Source organism: Osmerus mordax, chromosome 14 (assembly GCF_038355195.1).
Source record: "Osmerus mordax isolate fOsmMor3 chromosome 14, fOsmMor3.pri, whole genome shotgun sequence".
Classification (NCBI taxonomy): Eukaryota; Metazoa; Chordata; class Actinopteri; order Osmeriformes; family Osmeridae; genus Osmerus; species Osmerus mordax.
This window is the reverse complement of record NC_090063.1, coordinates 14,886,280-14,904,426: the sequence shown is the minus strand read 5'-3', so window position 1 is coordinate 14,904,426 and position 18,147 is coordinate 14,886,280. Positions and strand designations below refer to the sequence as shown.

At 48.9% G+C, this 18,147-nt stretch overlaps 1 protein-coding gene across 4 annotated transcripts; it reads left to right on the top strand.

Annotated features, from left to right (window-relative positions):
• The first annotated feature begins 735 nt into the window (after positions 1-735).
• LOC136956591 (calcium-binding protein 1) lies at positions 736-18,116 on the top strand. 4 transcript variants are annotated; one of them, XM_067250513.1, is made up of 9 exons: positions 10,451-10,500; positions 12,215-12,218; positions 13,855-14,010; positions 15,332-15,362; positions 15,548-15,691; positions 16,154-16,263; positions 16,603-16,677; positions 17,105-17,177; positions 18,091-18,116. In XM_067250513.1, exons 1-9 carry the CDS (start codon positions 10,451-10,453, stop codon positions 18,114-18,116), a joined length of 669 nt encoding a protein of 222 aa, XP_067106614.1. The 4 variants fall into 4 exon arrangements, with proteins under 4 accessions (XP_067106613.1, XP_067106614.1, XP_067106616.1 ...); XM_067250512.1 differs by lacking the exons at positions 10,451-10,500; positions 12,215-12,218; positions 13,855-14,010 and adding an exon at positions 736-1,431; XM_067250515.1 differs by lacking the exons at positions 12,215-12,218; positions 13,855-14,010 and having other exon boundaries at positions 10,451-10,495.
• The last annotated feature ends 31 nt before the right edge of the window (positions 18,117-18,147 follow it).

The window sequence follows — 18,147 nt, the reverse complement described above, 5'->3', positions numbered from 1 at the left end:
CAGGCCCAGACAAGAGGAGGACAGAGTGAAGGTACACAGGACCTACAATTTCCACACTCTTATTAGCCCTGGGTCCAGTGGACCCAAACATCCTGTATGTAATATAAATGTGTAGGGGGGGTGTACGGTGTGTGGTCATTGAAAATGTGTTCTGATATATGTTCTTCACGGAAAATGAGCCAAGGCCAATGAGTCTGAGTTTGAAAAAATAATTTATCGTATCTTTTTTTTTTTTTTTAACATTTTTCTTTTGATAAAAAGTGAAAACGGGTCCCACAGACCCGAACACCACACAAGGGTTAAGGCAGTGATGAATATTCACCACTCTGCCGGTCATTATCTGGCGTGACGCGGGACCGAATGAACTAAGCGCGGGGACAGTGCGCGACACGCAACCATGCTGGTATAAATCCCCCCTCAAAGACACCCAAATGCTCCTACGCTCGTTCCTCCTTCAGCGAGGAGACATTTCGGATTGGCACATACTGTCAGTGTCAGTGCTCACGTTTAAGAGGGATCAGGTAGCGGTAAAATAACTTTATCGTTGGCGAGTGAGGAGGTGGGTGTTGGTTGGCTTTCTATACCGTACGTGAACGGTTTGAGAGGGGATCCAACAGGCTGCTGCGAGGCTATGCTGGCTCAGCCCTGAACCTGCACATGGAGGCACGATCTTGACTCAACCTGCAGTGTTGCCTTAGCATCTGCACACTGTAACAAACTCAGGCAAGGCGAACGATGAGCTCCTCTCTCCCGAAGAGCGAATCTACCACTTCTCTGCTAAGATCGTCGGCTCCCAATCGCAGGTCCGCGCATCATACGGAGCACGGGTCGCGCGGCCACCGCAGTCACCAACATCGCCCCGCGGGAGGTAGCGGTGTGCCGGAGGAGGCAGACTGGACCGATGAGTGCGAGGCGAGCGCTCGAAGACCCCTTTGTCAGCCAAGACATAGCGGTGGCCGAAATGGAGGTGGTGCGCGTGGACACAAGAGCCAGTCCCACAGACAAAGCAGCCCAATAGATGACGGTTACGGAGAGGAAGAAATGAGACAGCGGGTTGATCGGAGAGGGCAAGACCATACCAAGCCGTCCAGGTCCAGACATCACCACCACCACCACCACCACCATCATCACGACAGCAGCTCCAGGGGCGACCCGCCGCCGTCACATCACCACGGCAACACACGGCAGGACCGGAAAACCTTGCCAACCCCGGCGTATCCCAAGAACCCCGATGATGCCGCTTACTTTTTCGAAACTAAGGACAAAATAAATCCAGGGTCGTCCTCAAGTTTGAACTCTGACCCACCTGTCTCGACCTCCCCCGTTCCCGTTCCCGTCCCCGCACCCAGCCGCAACTCAAAAAGACACAGTGCAGCTTCATCCGAGTATGACTCCAATCTTCACCCGATTGTGAAGTCCGTCTTCGGGCAGGTAAGCGGGTCTAGTGCCTAGGCAAACTTATTGCCCTTATGACTAGTGAACACGCACTGTAAGTCATCAAAATTACTCAACAGGTAGTTATTTAGGTTGTTTTATTTCACAATTTATTCACAATTTAATGACTATAGCAAAAATAAAATGACCACAGGGCCGCATAAAAATACGTATGCTAGGTATTATTGCAAATTACTTATAATTCAGATTTTGCTGGGAAATATTATGCAAGATAGGATATACTTGATTCACACCGTTTTCCAAACCGTGGATTTTAAGCCTCACTAGCGTCCACGCGTAGGTGTTTTGTTGTGTAACAGAATGGGTAAAATCACACACAAGTATTTTAAATACAGAAAGGAACTTCAGTGTGGTTCTGTGATTTAAGAATCAAACCTACACTTACGACAGGGACAGTATAAGTTCTTTCTGTTAAAAGATTGTTGGTTAATCATTAGATTTTCTTTAGATTGCATTGAACATATATATACATGAAAAACAAGCCACATTAAACCCTACGCCCTCATTAGAACATTTTAAATAACAACTGAGTCGTAAACAGTGGAGGACCCTGTGAGAATATGGAATTCCATCCCAGTGCCTTCTTGGTCCAGGACGTTCATAAGTCCCACCGTTCCAGAACGTTCATAAATTCGCAGTTCCAGAATGTTCCTGAGAGAGGCAGGAACCCAAGCCGACTGAAAGCCCTATCACCCCAGTGCACACCATTAAATATGAATGATCGTTTAGGCTCCATTCAGCCTCCCTCTATGTATCTAATAACCGTCAGTTTGATGGGGGTTAAGAGAGGAGGGGTGAGGTAGAGGGGGGTGGAGGGGGTGAAGGGTCCCATAAACGGGGACCCAACACACTGTCACCTGAGCAACAGCAGAGAGATCATCTTTCCAACCCTGTGGAAAATAAACCGCGACACACAGTCATTATGTCACAGACATGCACGCACACACAGACACACACACACACACACAGGTAAGTCAACCCAAACCCTCTCTGGTGAACAGTTTTCAACCATAAGAATGTAACGTCAGAAATATCCTTCGGCCCAGCAGACCAGAGTAGGTAGAGCAGAGAAGCGTAGGTGCGAATGTAGCCACGGTAGATGTACTGATGTGCGAGCGTCACACATTTACAGTTACATTTACATGTAGTCATTTAGCAGACGCTCTTATCCAGAGCGACTTACAGTAAGTACAGGGACATTCCCCCCAAAGCAAGTAGGGTGAAGTGTCTTGCCCAAGGACACAGCGTCAGTTGGCATGACCGGGAATTGAACTGGCAACCTTCGCATTCCTAGCCCGAATCCCTCACCGCTCAGCCACCTGACTCCCAGACACATGCGTCTCTCTCACGTCTCCTCCACCCCGCATCCCATCTCCTGCTCCTTGTACTAACACCACAGGCCTGCACCCCTCTCCCCACCGGTCCCTCCAGAGCGCAGGTCTCTCCTCTCTCTCACCTCCAGTCCTGAGGTTCCGGCCTCGGTGTCGAGGCCGAAACTGAAATCTCAGGAGGAGACAGTAAGCGTGTATATCTCTCTCCTCTCTCCCCTGTGTGGGGGGGGACAGAGGGATTGACCATGTCGTCTATGTTAACGGAGACTGAGAGTTTCTCCTTCCAAGCCCCTCGGCCCTGTGATTCTAGTCGCAGCGTCGAGGCAGATCCAGAAAGCTCAGGAGGAGACAATAACATCCCCATGTGCTAGGAGCCAGAAATAACTTCACTCAATCCAGGCCACAGCTTCAATCAGTCAGAGGAGCTCCAGGAAGTACAGAGGCAGAGGCGTGCCACTCCAACCCAGATGTGGATGTAGACATGTGGGACAAAGCATTAACCGTGGGTGCTATTTTGGATTACCTTCGATCGGTGGCCTGGCGAAGCGACTGGCTTTGGAAGTGTAATCCAAAAAGCACACAAACAACCCGGATTCTTTCTATAGCGTCAGTTTTATTAACGGCTGCACAGCTCGTTTGTGTTGTCATATCTTACTTTTAACCTGTAAAGTGAAGTAAACGGTATTGACCCTATCAGTTGTTTTCACTGCTGTTGTAACACACAACAACCCCGCCCCCTCCCCCCCCCCCCTCCAGCATGTTCTTCTGTGAAGAAGCCAGCCTCGCAAACCTCCTTCAGCTCAGCCTTTTCTGACTTTGCACTGGCTTTTCATTCATTCGACAAGACGCTTTCCTTCCAAAGGGACATTCAAACGGTGTGGAAAGTAAAGCAGAAGATCAAGGTTGAGAAGAGCGGAGGAGGGTGATCATTAAAGGATGTCTAGTTGGAATACCGGTCTGATTCGTGTTCTCTGGGAGGCAGAGAGATGGGTTGGATGGACTCGTTAGGTAGACTTGAGCCCTGGATGGGTTTCTGGGCCTTGCCGTTTACTGCCTAATCACTGTTCCCCATACCTCTGCTCTGGCTCTGTTACAGAGACGTGAAAGGAAAGTGAAAATGGCAGTTGTGTGTTTTTTTTGGACAAAGCTAGGTACAATACTTTTGCAGCGCATTTCTCAGTGTGTGTGTGTGTGTGTGTGTAAGGTCAAAATGTACTCAGAATGTGTGCATACACTGTGGTTTGTCTTGTGTTTATACTGCCAGTAATACTGTTTACATTCCCAAGAACTGATAGAGTCAGGCCCTTGAAGTGTTCTAATCAGTGTTTTGACATAAAGCAGAATGATCTACAATATTATATTCCATATTTCCTTATGTAACACCTCAGTCTCTGCATACAGTCCCCACATAACTCATTCTCTGCCAGTGGGTGCTAAATATAGCACTCCAAGACCTGATTATGAGCAAGTGGAGAAGAACAGCCTTTTGTATGCTGGTAAAAATATTTAAATCCTTGGCTAACGTACTACCTGACACCGCCAGTTTGCAAATTAATGACTAAAGCAGGGATTCCAGCATACATAAACCTTTTCACTCAGGTATCCAATTAACTACCATGCTTTCGTTTTCATTCGACGAATCAGTGTAAGAAGGACATTGAGTGTGTGTGTGTGTGTGTGTGCGAGCACCAGCAATTGTGTTAAGGGGTTTACGATCGGACTAACACACGTTAAAATTAAACAGTTATCCATTTCAGTCAGGTCTATTTTTTGGGACAAAGATCTCCTCCCAGAATGACTCAGATTCCCTCGCAGCAAATCAGAGCATTTGTCTCACCACGTATGTGTTTGCATTGCAGCTTCATTGTGCTGTTGTGACCTCTATCCTGTCCCCGGGATATCCAGGTTACCGTGGATACCTTGGTCAAGGGCAGAGAGTCCTAGAATACCCCACAGAAACACTCTGTTTTCGGCTCCACTACTGGGTCAAGGAGTGGATCCTTTAACATTTCTTTTAGGATCAGAATGGTAACATCCAGCAGTGGTTCAGTTGAAATGTGACATTTCCTGCCTGTCTTCACCCTCTCTCCCTCCCAAATGTTCTGTCTTTCTCTAACTGTCTTTATATAAATAAAAGGGCCAAAAACATCTTAAAAAAATTAAAGGACACCAGCAGAGGGAGTGAGTTTGCGAGTGTGTGTGTTTGTGTGTGTCCGCGCATGTGTGTGTGTGTGTGTGTGTGTTAATAGATCTGCCAATCACACTTTAGCAGCACCACAGCCTTGTCTACCAGCTCAGCTACAGTGTACACACACACACACATTCACACAAACACACACACACACACACACACTGTATTATATTAGCACAGGAACGACTGAGCAGGGGGAGAAGGATTGAAGAAATGGAATGAATAAGGAGAAGAAGAGGGGGAGGAAGAGGGGGAGGAGAAGGAGGTGGATTGTGGGTAGGCATGGTAGCGAACCTGGCCAGGCTTATGTAAGGTAAACATAGGATGCGCTCTCATTCTCAGAGCTCCTGATATCTTGGGTTTGGAAACAAAAACACTTGATTTTGTCAAGAAGATTTTTTCCCGGCTAATGCTTTCGGTTCGCCCTCCGAGGTCTTCCTCCTTCTCTCATCCCCTCTTCCCCCCTGTCTCTCTCCTTTGTTTTTTTTGTACCCAGCACCTCCTATTTACTGCTCTGCCCGTCCTCCCTCTCTCTCACAATGAACCTGGCTCTGTTGAAGTGTCTCTCTCTCTCTCTCTCTCTTTCTCTCTCTCTCTCTCCTTCGCTCTCCTTATTCAGTCTCCTTCGTTACTGCTTTTCATTGGCTCTCTGACCCTCCCTCCTCCTCCCTCCCTTCCTCCCTATCCCCCCCCATCCCCCCACTGTCGGGGTCAGACTGACCTTGATGAGGTCTGGGGAGGAGAAGGAGAGAAAGGGGAGGAGAAAACACAGGATGCATGAATGACGGAGGAGAGAGAGAGAAAGCTAGAGAGAGGAATGAAAGACGTATGTATCGGGGTGGTGAAGGGGCAGCAGAGGAGGGGCTGTGAATAAACTGCCATGATATAAGTATTGGCGTATCTAGCACGTCATTTCAGACTGTTTCAAGGATGGCGAAGATCTATTTATAGTAACATCTGTATTTCAGTCCTCTGAAGGATCATTGTGAAAGAATGAGATGCTTTCAGCGCTGATCTGCTGTGGAAACGGGAGGGATTAGACCATGAACTGTGGAAGTCAACGTGTGCGAAGGGGTGTGTTCGTGTGTGTGTTCGTGTGTGTGAGTTTGTGTGTGAGTGTGACTTTCTGCACGGATGCCTTTGTGTGTGTGGATGTGCCTGGATGTCTTTGTGTGTGTGTGCAGCAATGCCTTTGTGCGTGTGTGTGGCAATGCCTTTGTGTGTGTGTCTGTGCACGGATGCCTTAATGTGTGTGTGTGTGTGTAAAAACATGTGAGTGCTTGCACGTTCATGCTGAATATTTATGGGACCTGAGTCTGACTGGCCGGAGAGGAAGTGTGACAGTGATCCAGAGAGGAGAGAGAAGAAAGAGGAGTGGAGAGAGTGATGAGAGAAGAGACAAAGAGAAGAGGGCGGAGAGAGAGGGAGTGGAGTGAGAGAGGTTGAAGAGAGATGAGAGAGAGGACGATGGAGAGAGATTGATGAGAGAAGAAGAGAGAGAGAGAAAAAGGTAGAGAAAGACAGGATATATGAGAGTGGGGAGTGTGACACAGAGGAGAGAGAGTAATAACAGATTTAATTTAATTCACTAAAATGAAACATACTTCGTAAAATGCCTAATTTATTACGTGCATAGTACATCAATTTTTCCCTTTTACTATTGAACAGGGAAGGGTAGCTAACTAAACCTGCGTCATTCAACCTGACAGTACAATGAACAAACGATCCCTTTTCAAAAAAGTGATTTGTCTCAAATGAAAGCTGACAGTTTTATTACAGTGAAAGACCATAACCTGTTTAACCTAATCAATAATGCAAATCTAAATTAGAGACGGTCATATTTCCTCTTCTGGATATGACCATGAAGGTCACCTATGGCCCCTCCCCCCTCTTCCTGGGGGCTGGGCTCCAAGTTACACACACACTTCTACATGTGTGTGTGTGTGCGTGCGTGTGTGTGGCACGCAAACCTGGAACGTTCGGGTCTCAGCTTCAGTAGCTGCCTCTCGCCTCTCCTCTCATCCCTGACGGCCCGTTTGGATGGTGCACCATGGGACGTTCAGAGACGCCACCACACACAGACTAGCAGGGATTTGTCACTGCACTCACTCATGCTTATGCGTTTTCTCCCAGAAGCAGAGTAAGCTGGGTCAGTCTCTAAGACGATGCAGGCAGGACTGGTGGATCAGTATCGTCACTCTGACTCGCTCCACGAAGGGACAGTGACATGACGGCAGCACAAGAGTACTAAACCATTCCCAGTCCCCAAGTCCCCCAGTCCTCCAGTCTTCCAGTCCTCCAGTCCCCCAGTCCCCCATTCCCCCAGTCCCCCACTCCTCCAGTCTTCCAGTCCCCCAGTCCTCCAGTCCCCCAGTCCTTCAGTCCTCCAGTCCCCCAGTCCTCCAGTCCTCCAGTCCTTCAGTCCTCCAGTCCTCCCAGTCCTCCATTCCTCCAGTCCTCCAGTCCTCCAGTCCTCCAGTCCTCCCAGTCCTCCCAGTCCTCCATTCCTCCATTCCTCCAGTCCTCCAATCCTCCAGTCCTCCATTCCTCCAGTCCTCCAGTCCTCCAGTCCTCCAGTCCTCCAGTCCTCCCAGTCCTCCAGTCCTCCATTCCTCCAGTCCTCCATTCCTCCATTCCTCCAGTCCTCCATTCCTCCAATCCTACATCCAATCCTCAAGTCCTCCAGTCCTCCAGTCCTCCATCCAATCCTCCAGTCCTCCAGTCCTCCCAGTCCTCCATCCAATCCTCAAATCCTCCAGTCCTCCAGTCCTCCAGTCCTCCATCCAATCCTCCAGTCCTCCCAGTCCTCCCAGTCCTCCAGTCCTCCATTCCTCCATTCCTCCAGTCCTCCAATCCTCCATTCCTCCAGTCCTCCATTCCTCCATTCCTCCAGTCCAGTCCTCCACTCCTCCAGTCCTCCAGTCCTCCCAGTCCTCCAGTCCTCCATTCCTCCAGTCCTCCAGTCCTCCATTCCTCCATTCCTCCAGTCCTCCATTCCTCCAGTCCTCCAGTCCTCCAGTCCTCCCAGTTCTTCAGTCCTTCAGTCCTCCATTATTCCAGTCCTCCAGTCCTCCAGTCCTCCAGTGCCCTAGTTCTCCAGTCCTCCAGTCCTACATCCAATCCTCAAGTCCTCCAGTCCTCCAGTCCTCCAGTCCTCCATCCAGTCCTCCAGTCCTCCAGTCCTCCAGTCCTCCAATCCTCCAGTCCTCCAGTCCTCCAGTCCTCCAGTCATCCAGTCCTCCAGTCCTCCAGTCCTCTAGTGCACCAGTCCTCCTCAGTGTTCCCCAGTGTTCCCAGTGCTCTTATCACAGCTCATTTATCTCATTTGATGGGAATGGATCAAACAGGATTATCTTTGACCTCAAATCTTCATTAAACTGTAAAGCAATTATTAGTATTTAATCTTGGAATTAACTGTCTGCCTCTCCCATCATAGGATAGTGTGTGAGTGTGTCTTTGTATTTATGTGCCTGTATGCATGTGTATATGTGCCTTTATGGATGCATGTGTGTGAATGTGTGTGTCTGTGTGCGTGTGCTTAGATGTGAGTTTTATGCATGCATGTGTGTGTGCGTGTATTCCTGTGTGTTAGCGTGTGTGTGTGAGCATGCGTGTGTTTGTGTGTGTGCATGCGTGTGTGTGTGTGTGCGTGTGTGTGTGAGCAGGGTGCACACAGCGTGCTGACATTATCAGAGCTGAAGGCTTTTGTGTGTGATGGCTGATGTGTTCTGAAGTTCACAATGAGCCCGCGGTGGAGCTGAGTGAATCATCAGCACACAAGAGAGAGGCAGAGAGAGAGGGAGAAGGAGAGAGAGAATGATAGAATGAGAGGAAACGAAAGGGGAAGAATGGCAGAGAGAGAAAGAGACAGAGAGAGAGAGAGAGAGAGAGACAGAAAGAACATGAAAGTGAGAATGAGGAGTGAATGAGCAAGAGAAAGAGTGAGCGAGAGAGACACGGAGAGAGAGGAAGAACCAGAGAGAAAGGGAAATGGAGAGAGAGGAAACCAGAGAAAGAGAGGACGAGGGAGAGAGAGTGAACGAGAGAGAGGTAAAAGAGACGGGCAAGAAAAAAAGGATCTTGGTTGATATCCACGTGACGAAGCAGTTTCAGTAGACAAGGTCAAAAAGCAAATGTGTGTGTGTGTGTCATAGCAGGCAGGTGATCTGGCGGAGGATTCTCAGTCACCTGCATCACAGTTTTGTTTCAACACACACACACATACATACACTCCCACACACCCCTGTGTGCTTGGGGACACACACCCCTGTGTGCTTGGGGACACACACCCCTGTGGCGATGCATGTTTACACACTGATTTGTGATCCATACTCTCAGACACCTGCTGGGTTAGATGTTTAAGAGCAGTGTGTTGTGTGTGTACATGTGTGTGCGTTTCTGTGTGCGCGTCTTTGTGTGTGTATGCGTGCGTGTGTTTGTTTGTGCACGTGTGTGTGCGCTTGTGTTTGTGCGTGTGTCTATTCCGGATGGTCTGAACGCCTTTTATGTTCCATTCTAGCATATTTTTGCTTTGATCTCAGCACAGTCCCTTCCAGTCAGCTATGACTTAGTGATGAGCCCGTTCTTCTGGGTCTATTTACATACGTGTGTGTGTGTTTATGTCTGTGCTTGTGTGTGAGATATATAGAGAGAGAAATAGAGGGGGAGGGAGAGAGAAAGAGAGACAGGGTACAGGAGAGAGCGGGTTCTATTTTTAGCTCCACGCAGCCCCATATCCATGTGTGTTTAATGGAGTGTGCATGCGCGTGTGTGTGTTTGGATTAGTGTCTCTAGTGTCTTGCTCGGGGGAAGGTAATATGCTTGTCCGAACTAGCTTCTTTGTCACATTCTCCCTTTGCGTAGATGGGTTAGAACTGTGCAACAGCGTGAGAGAGGGCGAGCGAGAGGGAGCGGGAGGGAGGGAGAGGGGAGAAGGAGAGGGGAGAGGGAGAAAAAAGAGGGAGGGAGAAAGAGAGAGACAGAGGGAGAGAGAGAGGGGATGGTGAGCGACTGAACAAGCAACCTTGCATTTTCGACTTGGAGCGCTTGCATTTGGCTTAGAAGACACACATCCCTCCACTCCTCCTCCTGTCTTCGCGTCCTGGGTTCATACTTCCGTTCTCTCGTTGGCTTTCTTTCATCTTTCTTTCGTTCAATCGATATCCTCCGGTCTCTCTCTCCTTCCCTCTCTCACCCCTTCACTGTCCTTCCCACCGGCCAGTCTGCTGATCCCGTACCCCTCGTCTCTCTCTCCTCCTGTCTCTCTCTCTCTCTCTCTCTCTCTCCCTAAATGTCCTCTTGTTTAAGTTGTTGACCCACTGAACCCCCTCCTTCCCCCCCCCCCCCCCCCCCAACCTCTCTCGATCACATGCATGCCCCGATACACACGCACATGCACACACACACGCACACACGTGCACACACACACCAACACACAAACACAGAAAAAACACACACCGAGAGGACTCTTACTATGGGAAACTGTGTCAAGTCTCCGTTTAAACATTTCTCCAAAAAGGTAAGGTTTTTCTGTGTGCCGTGCCTGTGGACTGCCTGGAGCCCAGACTGTTGGCAAATCCTTGTCCCCCCCCTTCTTTCCTCCCCCCACCCCCCTCTGCTCTGTCTGTTCCCTACATGACTCGAGGCTATTGGACCAGCCTGGACTGTGTTGGACTGGACTTGAATTGGCGTACGGGGGTGAGTGTGCTATGTTGGGACAGTCGGTGTTGTGTTGGATTGTCGAGTGTAAAGTTGGAGCATTTTGTGTAGCATTAAATTGTCTTGGAGTTGGTTGCCGTTTGGAATTGAAATTGGCAGTGCGGCAGTAGTGAGTGGTGTTCCGGACTGTGCTGTGTTGAGGCGGGCGGGCGCTCATGAGAACCAACAGTGCAGCCCAGGGTCTGAGGCGCTGGGTTCTTTCTCTCAACCTCAGTGAGGACAGTTAGTCAACCAGCATGGAAACCAGTCCCTGACTCGAGATGAAATATCCTCAAATCGATTCATGGTACAGCATCAACCCTGTATGTCGAACGCTTTGCGTACCTCAGGTGATATCAGGCTGGGTTGTTTTTGTCGTGATATCTCACTGTGATTGGGTCGAGGCTCTGTGGGTGTTGATATCACTGTGATTGGGTCGAGGCTCTGTGGGTGTTGATATCACTGTGATTGGGTCGAGGCTCTGTGGGTGTTGATATCACTGTGATTGGGTCGAGGCTCTGTGGGTGTTGATATCACTGTGATTGGGTCGAGGCTCTGTGGGTGTCTCTGGGAGGTGAAGTGACTGGGAGTCGGCTCTCTGCTTCTTCAGAGGCTCTCAACTCCTAGCTCTCCGTCAACAGCGCTATCGTCGTTGTCGTCGTTGTCGTGGCGCCGGCTTGGTTGAGTGCGTCCTCCACATGAGTCACTCCGCCTAGCCCTCGCGCCGGCACTTCACCTCTGAAGGGAGGCTGAGGACCAAAGCTGCCACCGGGTGGCGCTGTCCTGTGGTGCCCAGCACTGACACACCTGGTGGTCTGTAGGAGACATTGTTGTGGTTGTTGTTGATAGAGCGAGCTACTGTAACACTTCAGATCCGGGAGGGAGAGAGTGGGAAACGTGGCTGGAAGTCGTTAGACCACCCAGTGTGCGTTGATAGACATTCTGTTTCGACATGGCGAGAAGACAAAGAGGAGAAGACACACATGAATAAGAGGAAAAACAAAAGCATTGTTCGGTCGGTTGACGTGCACCGGAATTAGGCTTCTATCCGCCAGTGCGAAAGTCCCACAAATAGATTCTCCCACCTCTCCCCAGCAGCTGCTCATTCTTGAGCACAGACAATATGACAAGCAACTGTTGAAGCCATCTGTCCACCACACCGATGCTCACGCGCTTGGCTGCTTCTCGTTCCCGACTCCCCGTCCTAAGATGGGGGTTGGTCCCCTGGTCCTGGTGAGCTGGTTCAGAGGGGGCGCCCGGTACCACATTTGGGGCGCTGGACATCAGCGGACCCTGTGATGGCGTGGCATCTCTTCCTGAATCACGTGGACGGATTACCCAGCAGGCATTGCTTTCCCGTGGATGGTGCTGACGCGTTAGCAGATGGAGAGTGAAGGTCACGCGTTTTAGAGGGGAAATGAATGAGCGCATGTGTGGGTGTAAGTGCATTGGTGCGTGTACATTTACATTTACATTTAGTCATTTAGCAGACACTCTTATCCAGAGTGACTTACAGTAAGTACAGGGACATTCCCCCGAGGCAAGTAGGGTGAAGTGTCTTGCCCAAGGACACAACGTCAGTTGGCATGACCGGGAATTGAACTGGCAACCTTCGGATTACTAGCCCGATTCCCTAACCGCTCAGCCATCTGACTCCCGCACGTGTACGCATGTATGTGTGTCTGTACAGTACATGTCTGTGTGTGTGACTGTATGTGTGTGTCTGTGTGTTTGATTGTAAGTGTGCGTTTTTCTGTGTGTATGGTGAGTATGAGTGTGTGTGTGTGTCTGCATGTAAGTGTGTGTGCGGTGGTTGTTTGTGTACGTGTGTGTGTGTGGTGTGTGTGTGTGTGTGTGGTGTGTGTGTGGTGTGTGTGGTGTGTGTGTATGTGTGTGGTGTGTGTGTGATCCAGGGCATGTATCCGGCAGCAGGTCACTCTTTGTGACAGTGGGACTGAGATCTTCCTTGGGCTACTGAGAGCATTTTTAATAACGTATTCATGTAGCAGACACTTTTATCTAAAGTGACACACAGGGGGATTTGAACCTGCGACCTCGGGATTTGCAAATGCTCTACTGCTGCGCTAAACCCAAGATGTTGACAAAGTCACCTTGAAGGAGGATCAAGAGACTAAAAGACAAAAGTGCTTTCCACTCTGAAGCCCCTAACAGCAGAAACCAGCAATTTCTTGCACTAGAAAAAAAAAAAAATTAAAAGAGAGAGGAAAACGAGGATGTGGACAGAGACTTGTGCTGAAGGCCTTCATTCAGCGTCTCCATTCTTCGGTCCAGGGTCTCGTTCAGTTATGTTGCTGTTGTGAAGCCGCACACAACACTAGCCTCCAGCAGACAATCTCTGTTAATCAGCCGCTGCTGACAAGAGAGGTCTGCCCTCATTGGACGAGGACTTCAGATGGTCTTCATGATGGGATGTTCCCGTCCTCTCTAATTAACCTGCAGCTCCTCAGGTAATTGGGGGCTGGCTCTGCAGGGGGTTTTCTACCCCTCAACCGCAAGATAATTGGTCATTATAACGTAATGGTTGGATGAATTTGATTTGCCTTCAGCAGATGGAGGAAAGGCTAATTAGCATGAGCTCAAATGAGCCATCGATCTCTGTGATTGGGCACACAACGCCCTGGAAGGGAGGGAGAGAGAGCAGCCTGGAGTTTTGGTTAACCACTTACAGTAATTGTAACCATGCTTGAAATACCTGTAAATCTGTATCAGCAAACCACTGCATGCACTAAGGTACAATCCCATCTAGCACTTTGTTTTCATGTGAGATGCCTGTGTTAAAAGGCTGTCTGTCCTAGTCCGGTGATTGAGCTCCAAGTCTCAGGGTTGACATGATCTGTCTACTAACTCGACCGTCTCTAACCACTGACTGCGCTGCTGTCCTGTACCGCGACTAACTGTCCGCCCCGCCCGGTGGTGTTCCATTCTGACTGAGAGCCCGCCAGCCCTACCCACAGCGACCCCTCCCCACCCCTCCTTCCCTTAAGCGCCCCGACCCCCCCCCCTCCACCCCTCCCACACACTCAGCACGGCCCTCGGCTACAAACTCCACAACTTCTCTCGAGTCACGGTCTCTACCACTGTCTCCACCACCCCCCTGCGCTCCTCTGTACCCCCCCCCTCCAACCCCCTCCCCCCTCACATGGACGTGGGCCCCCCCAGGACCAGAAGAGAAGCTACAAAGCCGTGCAGGGCGAGGAGGGGGGCTTGGGGGGAGCCTACCACGAGCCCCTGGCCCAGAACGGGGCCCACATGCACAACGTGCTTGGCCCAGCCTGCATCTTCTTACGCAAGGGCTTCGCAGATAACCGGCAGGCTGTACGTAAGTCCAGACACGAACATCCCTCCACACACACACACACACACACATACTGCAAAGTACACAAGCAGACACACACACACACATACTGCAAAGTACACAAGCAGACCTACATGCACACACACACACACGTATACTATACACACAGCTATGCACTACATACTACATGACCAGACCTACACACATGCACACACAGATACAACATACTACACTAGTAGTCGCACACATATACACACATTTACTACACACTGCACTAACATTCAGGCACATATCCAGTGTGTACTGTACTACACACCATACTAACTCTGACCACAGTTCCCAGTCAGTAAAATGTACTGTGATCTCATGTCCTCATCCAGTTCTAATCCATGTTGTCGTTCTGTCAAGCAGCAAATCACTGTCAAGTATTGTACGGCTGACTATGAGCTGATGTCTACAGAATAAGAGGGTGTGTGTGTGTGTGTGGGGGGGGGGGGGGGGGGGAGCGAAGGCACACTTTGTGTGTGTGTGTGTGTGAGACAGCATGTGGATACTGTGTGTGTATGAGTGTGTGTGACCTACAGCATGTGTGTACTGTGTAATGCGTGTGTGTGTAGTGGAGGCATCACCTAAAGCCTATGTGTAATTGATGGTTTGTGTTTGACGACGCTCGAATGTGACGTTCTGACGGGATGAGTTCTTCCTCATCCGTGAGAAGCACTACTGCTGTGGTCAGCTGACTTCCTCTGTGACTGCATGTCTCTCCAGTCAGTGGCCCCTTATCATTAGAGACCGACCTGCCTTTGTCTCTCTGACCGGGGGGCCGTTCATTAGTGACTGGTCTTTAGGTGCTTCCCCTAACAGCCCATCCTCATGACGTGCTGTGACAAGATGCTGTTAAGGAGAGGAGATGGGCTGGTGGTCAGACACAGGTTAGACTTTAAAGAGAAAGAAATCCTTGAAGTTGAGATGGCACAAAATGAGCACTTGCGTGTGTGTTTGTATGGGTGTGATGATGTGTGTGTGTGTGTCCTCTCAGTACTTCATAGCTCACCTCCGAATAAGGGAATGAAACACATTGTAACTACAGCTGAATTATGTCGAGGGTTGATAGCTCAATCAGTCTCACTTGAACCAAACTTTCATGAACAAACGGGTGTTAAATTAGTCACTGATACCAAAGTGCCATGTTGTTGGGCTTCATCCCTCCTCTTCATATCTAATAGTAACAAATCCTTTGAAATGACAGACATGTTTTGCAGAGGTTTCAAAGAGATTGTATTACTTTTATAGTTAAAACGTGTTGAGACTAACTAGGTTTTGTGGTTGTCTACCTTCCAGGACAGACAGCTGCGACCAGAGGAGATGGATGGTGAGTGTGACTGAGAGGAGATGGGTTCACAAAACATGTTCGATTCAGTGATGGATGCATGACCTTGAATGCAGTGCTGCTAATAGTGATAGACGTTGTGTAAAATTGTGAGTGTTTTTATTTTTTTACATTCGCTGCACTGAATCCATCCTAATTGTAGTGAATTAAATGTGTCTCCCCCCCAGAGCTGCGCGAGGCTTTTAGGGAGTTTGATAAGGACAAGGACGGCTTCATCGGCTGTAAGGACCTGGGAAACTGCATGAGGACCATGGGATACATGCCCACTGAGATGGAGCTGATCGAGCTGAGTCAGCAGATCAACATGAACTGTGAGTTACATTTACATTTAGTCATTTAGTCATTTAGCAGACGCTCTTATCCAGAGCGACTTACAGTAAGTACAGGAACATTCCCCCCGAGGCAAGTAGGGTGAAGTGTCTTGCCCAAGGACACAACGTCATTTTGCACAGCCGGGAATCGAACTGGCAACCTTCTGATTACTAGCCCGATTCCCTAACCGTTCAGCCATCTGACTCCCTGTTACTCTGTGTGTGTAGAAGTGGTGTGTATAAATAGTTTGTTACTGTACTAAGTCTATTTTTCTGGTATTAGTACTTTACTTCGAAAAGAACGTTTAAAAAGGTTGGCAATATATTTTCGAGGTGTGAAAAAAAAGGTTATAAAGGAGAAAAAAAAAACGTAAAAAAATAAAAATAGTTGGAAAGGTTGGAAAAAATATTTTCACTTGTAGCTGTGTTACTGATCCTTCTTCTTCTCTGGTGTTCCTGCAGTGGGAGGACATGTAGACTTTGAGGACTTCGTGGAGCTGATGGGGCCTAAACTGCTGGCTGAAACGGCAGACATGATTGGAGTGAAGGAGCTAAGGGATGCTTTCAAAGAGGTGAAGAAGGAGCAAGGAGGAGGGAGGGATAGCAGAGGAGGGAGGAAAAGGAGAGAGGGGGGGAAGCAGAGAGGGAACGAGGAGCCGGGGGATGAGAGGAGACGGGGCTGGGGATGGGGGGGGGGGAAAGAAACCGAGGGAGATGGGAACTGAGCGAAAAAAGGTGGAATGACAGCTCAAAATAGAAACGGGTTGATGTAAAAAGATGGACAATAATTCTAAGAGGATGAGAGGAATACTGAAGAGAGTTCAACTGAAGGAGAATAGAGAGATTGAATGGATGGGGATTTGAGTGGATTCCAGTCATTAAAATGTTCCATATTGACCTTCCTCTTTCAGTTTGACACCAACGGCGATGGTCAAATTAGCACCGCCGAGCTCAGAGAAGCCATGAAGAAACTTCTAGGCCAACAAGTAAGATTTAAACAGAGTCTGTGTTATTTTGTCAATCACTCACTGCACACACACGGCACGTTGACGAAAGACCAACTGATGTTTCCACCTTAACTTGCAATTGGCCACTTCGATCCACTATGCACACATCATGTCCGCATATTGCATAACTGTGATCAACCACTTCCTGTAGCTAGCAGTTACGTTAGTTCTCAAACACAAAATGCAATTACGAAGGTAAGGTTTAGCTATCTAACTCACACAGTTAGTGTAAGGGGTTCCATTAGCTAACTGTGTGAGTTAGAAGTGTCTGCAAAATGAACAAAATGTCAGCGTAAAATTTAAATCCTCAGCATACAGTGTCAGAAATACAATCAGACACTTCTGTAGGTCGTTCTGCCCTCGCACTTCCTGTCTTGAGCACTTCCTGTTCCTGTCTCTCCGTCAGGTTGGCCACAGAGATCTGGAGGACATCCTGCAGGATATTGACCTGAATGGAGATGGACATGTTGACTTTGAAGGTGAGGAGGTTTCTAAGTCTCCTCAGCAACTGTGATATAATGTGTGTGATATCCTTTGTGTTAGTTTGTCTATGTTTTAGACCTGGGTGTGTAATTACAGAGCGAGGAACAAGTCCTGTTGAAAGAAAAGACTTCCCTCAGGGGGTTGTCAATTTTGTGAGCTTCCTCAAAGAAGCTGGGAATTGCAATATGTTTAAGTACACATTGAGGTTTAGAGAGCAGCGAATAGACAAGAGTACAAACACACACTCCCTCACCAGGTGACTCCCCTGCTCATGTACTGTATGTACGTACATGCACACACACACACACCAACACACATACATGCCAACGTGCATGTCCACAAATGCACACACACACACACACACATACAGACACACACACATACAGACACACACGCACACAAATCACACACGCTGTGTCGGCTCCAGCTACAGCCTAGTGTGAGTCTGGATGATATTCCAGCAGCGTGCAGAGAGAGTGGTGGGAGAATGCGGGCAGTAGGCCTGCCTGACAGATTATCTCCACACCAAAGGATTATGCCACCTCACAGATTATCAAAAAACAAGGAAAGCATACTGCCTGAGGGCCAGAAATAGCTACTGTTGCTATTATTACCCTCGAGTCATTTGGTTTGTCACCACTGTCACAGGTTACACCTCCATATTCTCATATTCACTCCATCCATTTATTTCGGAATGCCCGTGCTAAATTTGTACCGGTGTACATTTGACAGTTTGAGCTGTATAAAGGAGGTTTTGAACCAGGCGTCGCAGTCATAGTGATGCATGCCTTCCCAGCGTTCCCTGTGTCAAGAGATCATCTCTGTTCGTTTATTCAGAGGCAGGCAAACGCTGCCCTCTCATCCAGACTCGTTATCTTACGTAAGGCCTGTCTGCTTCCTTCCTGTCAGAGTTTGTGCGGATGATGTCTCGCTGAGGGGGGAGGATGTACCGTCTCGGAAACCGAC

Coding starts and splice junctions, on each gene's coding strand:
- LOC136956591 (XM_067250512.1), top strand. CDS start 736: ATGAGCTCCTCTCTCCCGAAGAGCGAATCTACCACTTCTCTGCTAAGA. Junction 15,363..15,547: donor GCGACCAGAGGAGATGGATG/GTGAGTGTGACT, acceptor TCTCCCCCCCAG/AGCTGCGCGAGGCTTTTAGG. Junction 16,678..17,104: donor AGAAACTTCTAGGCCAACAA/GTAAGATTTAAA, acceptor TCTCTCCGTCAG/GTTGGCCACAGAGATCTGGA.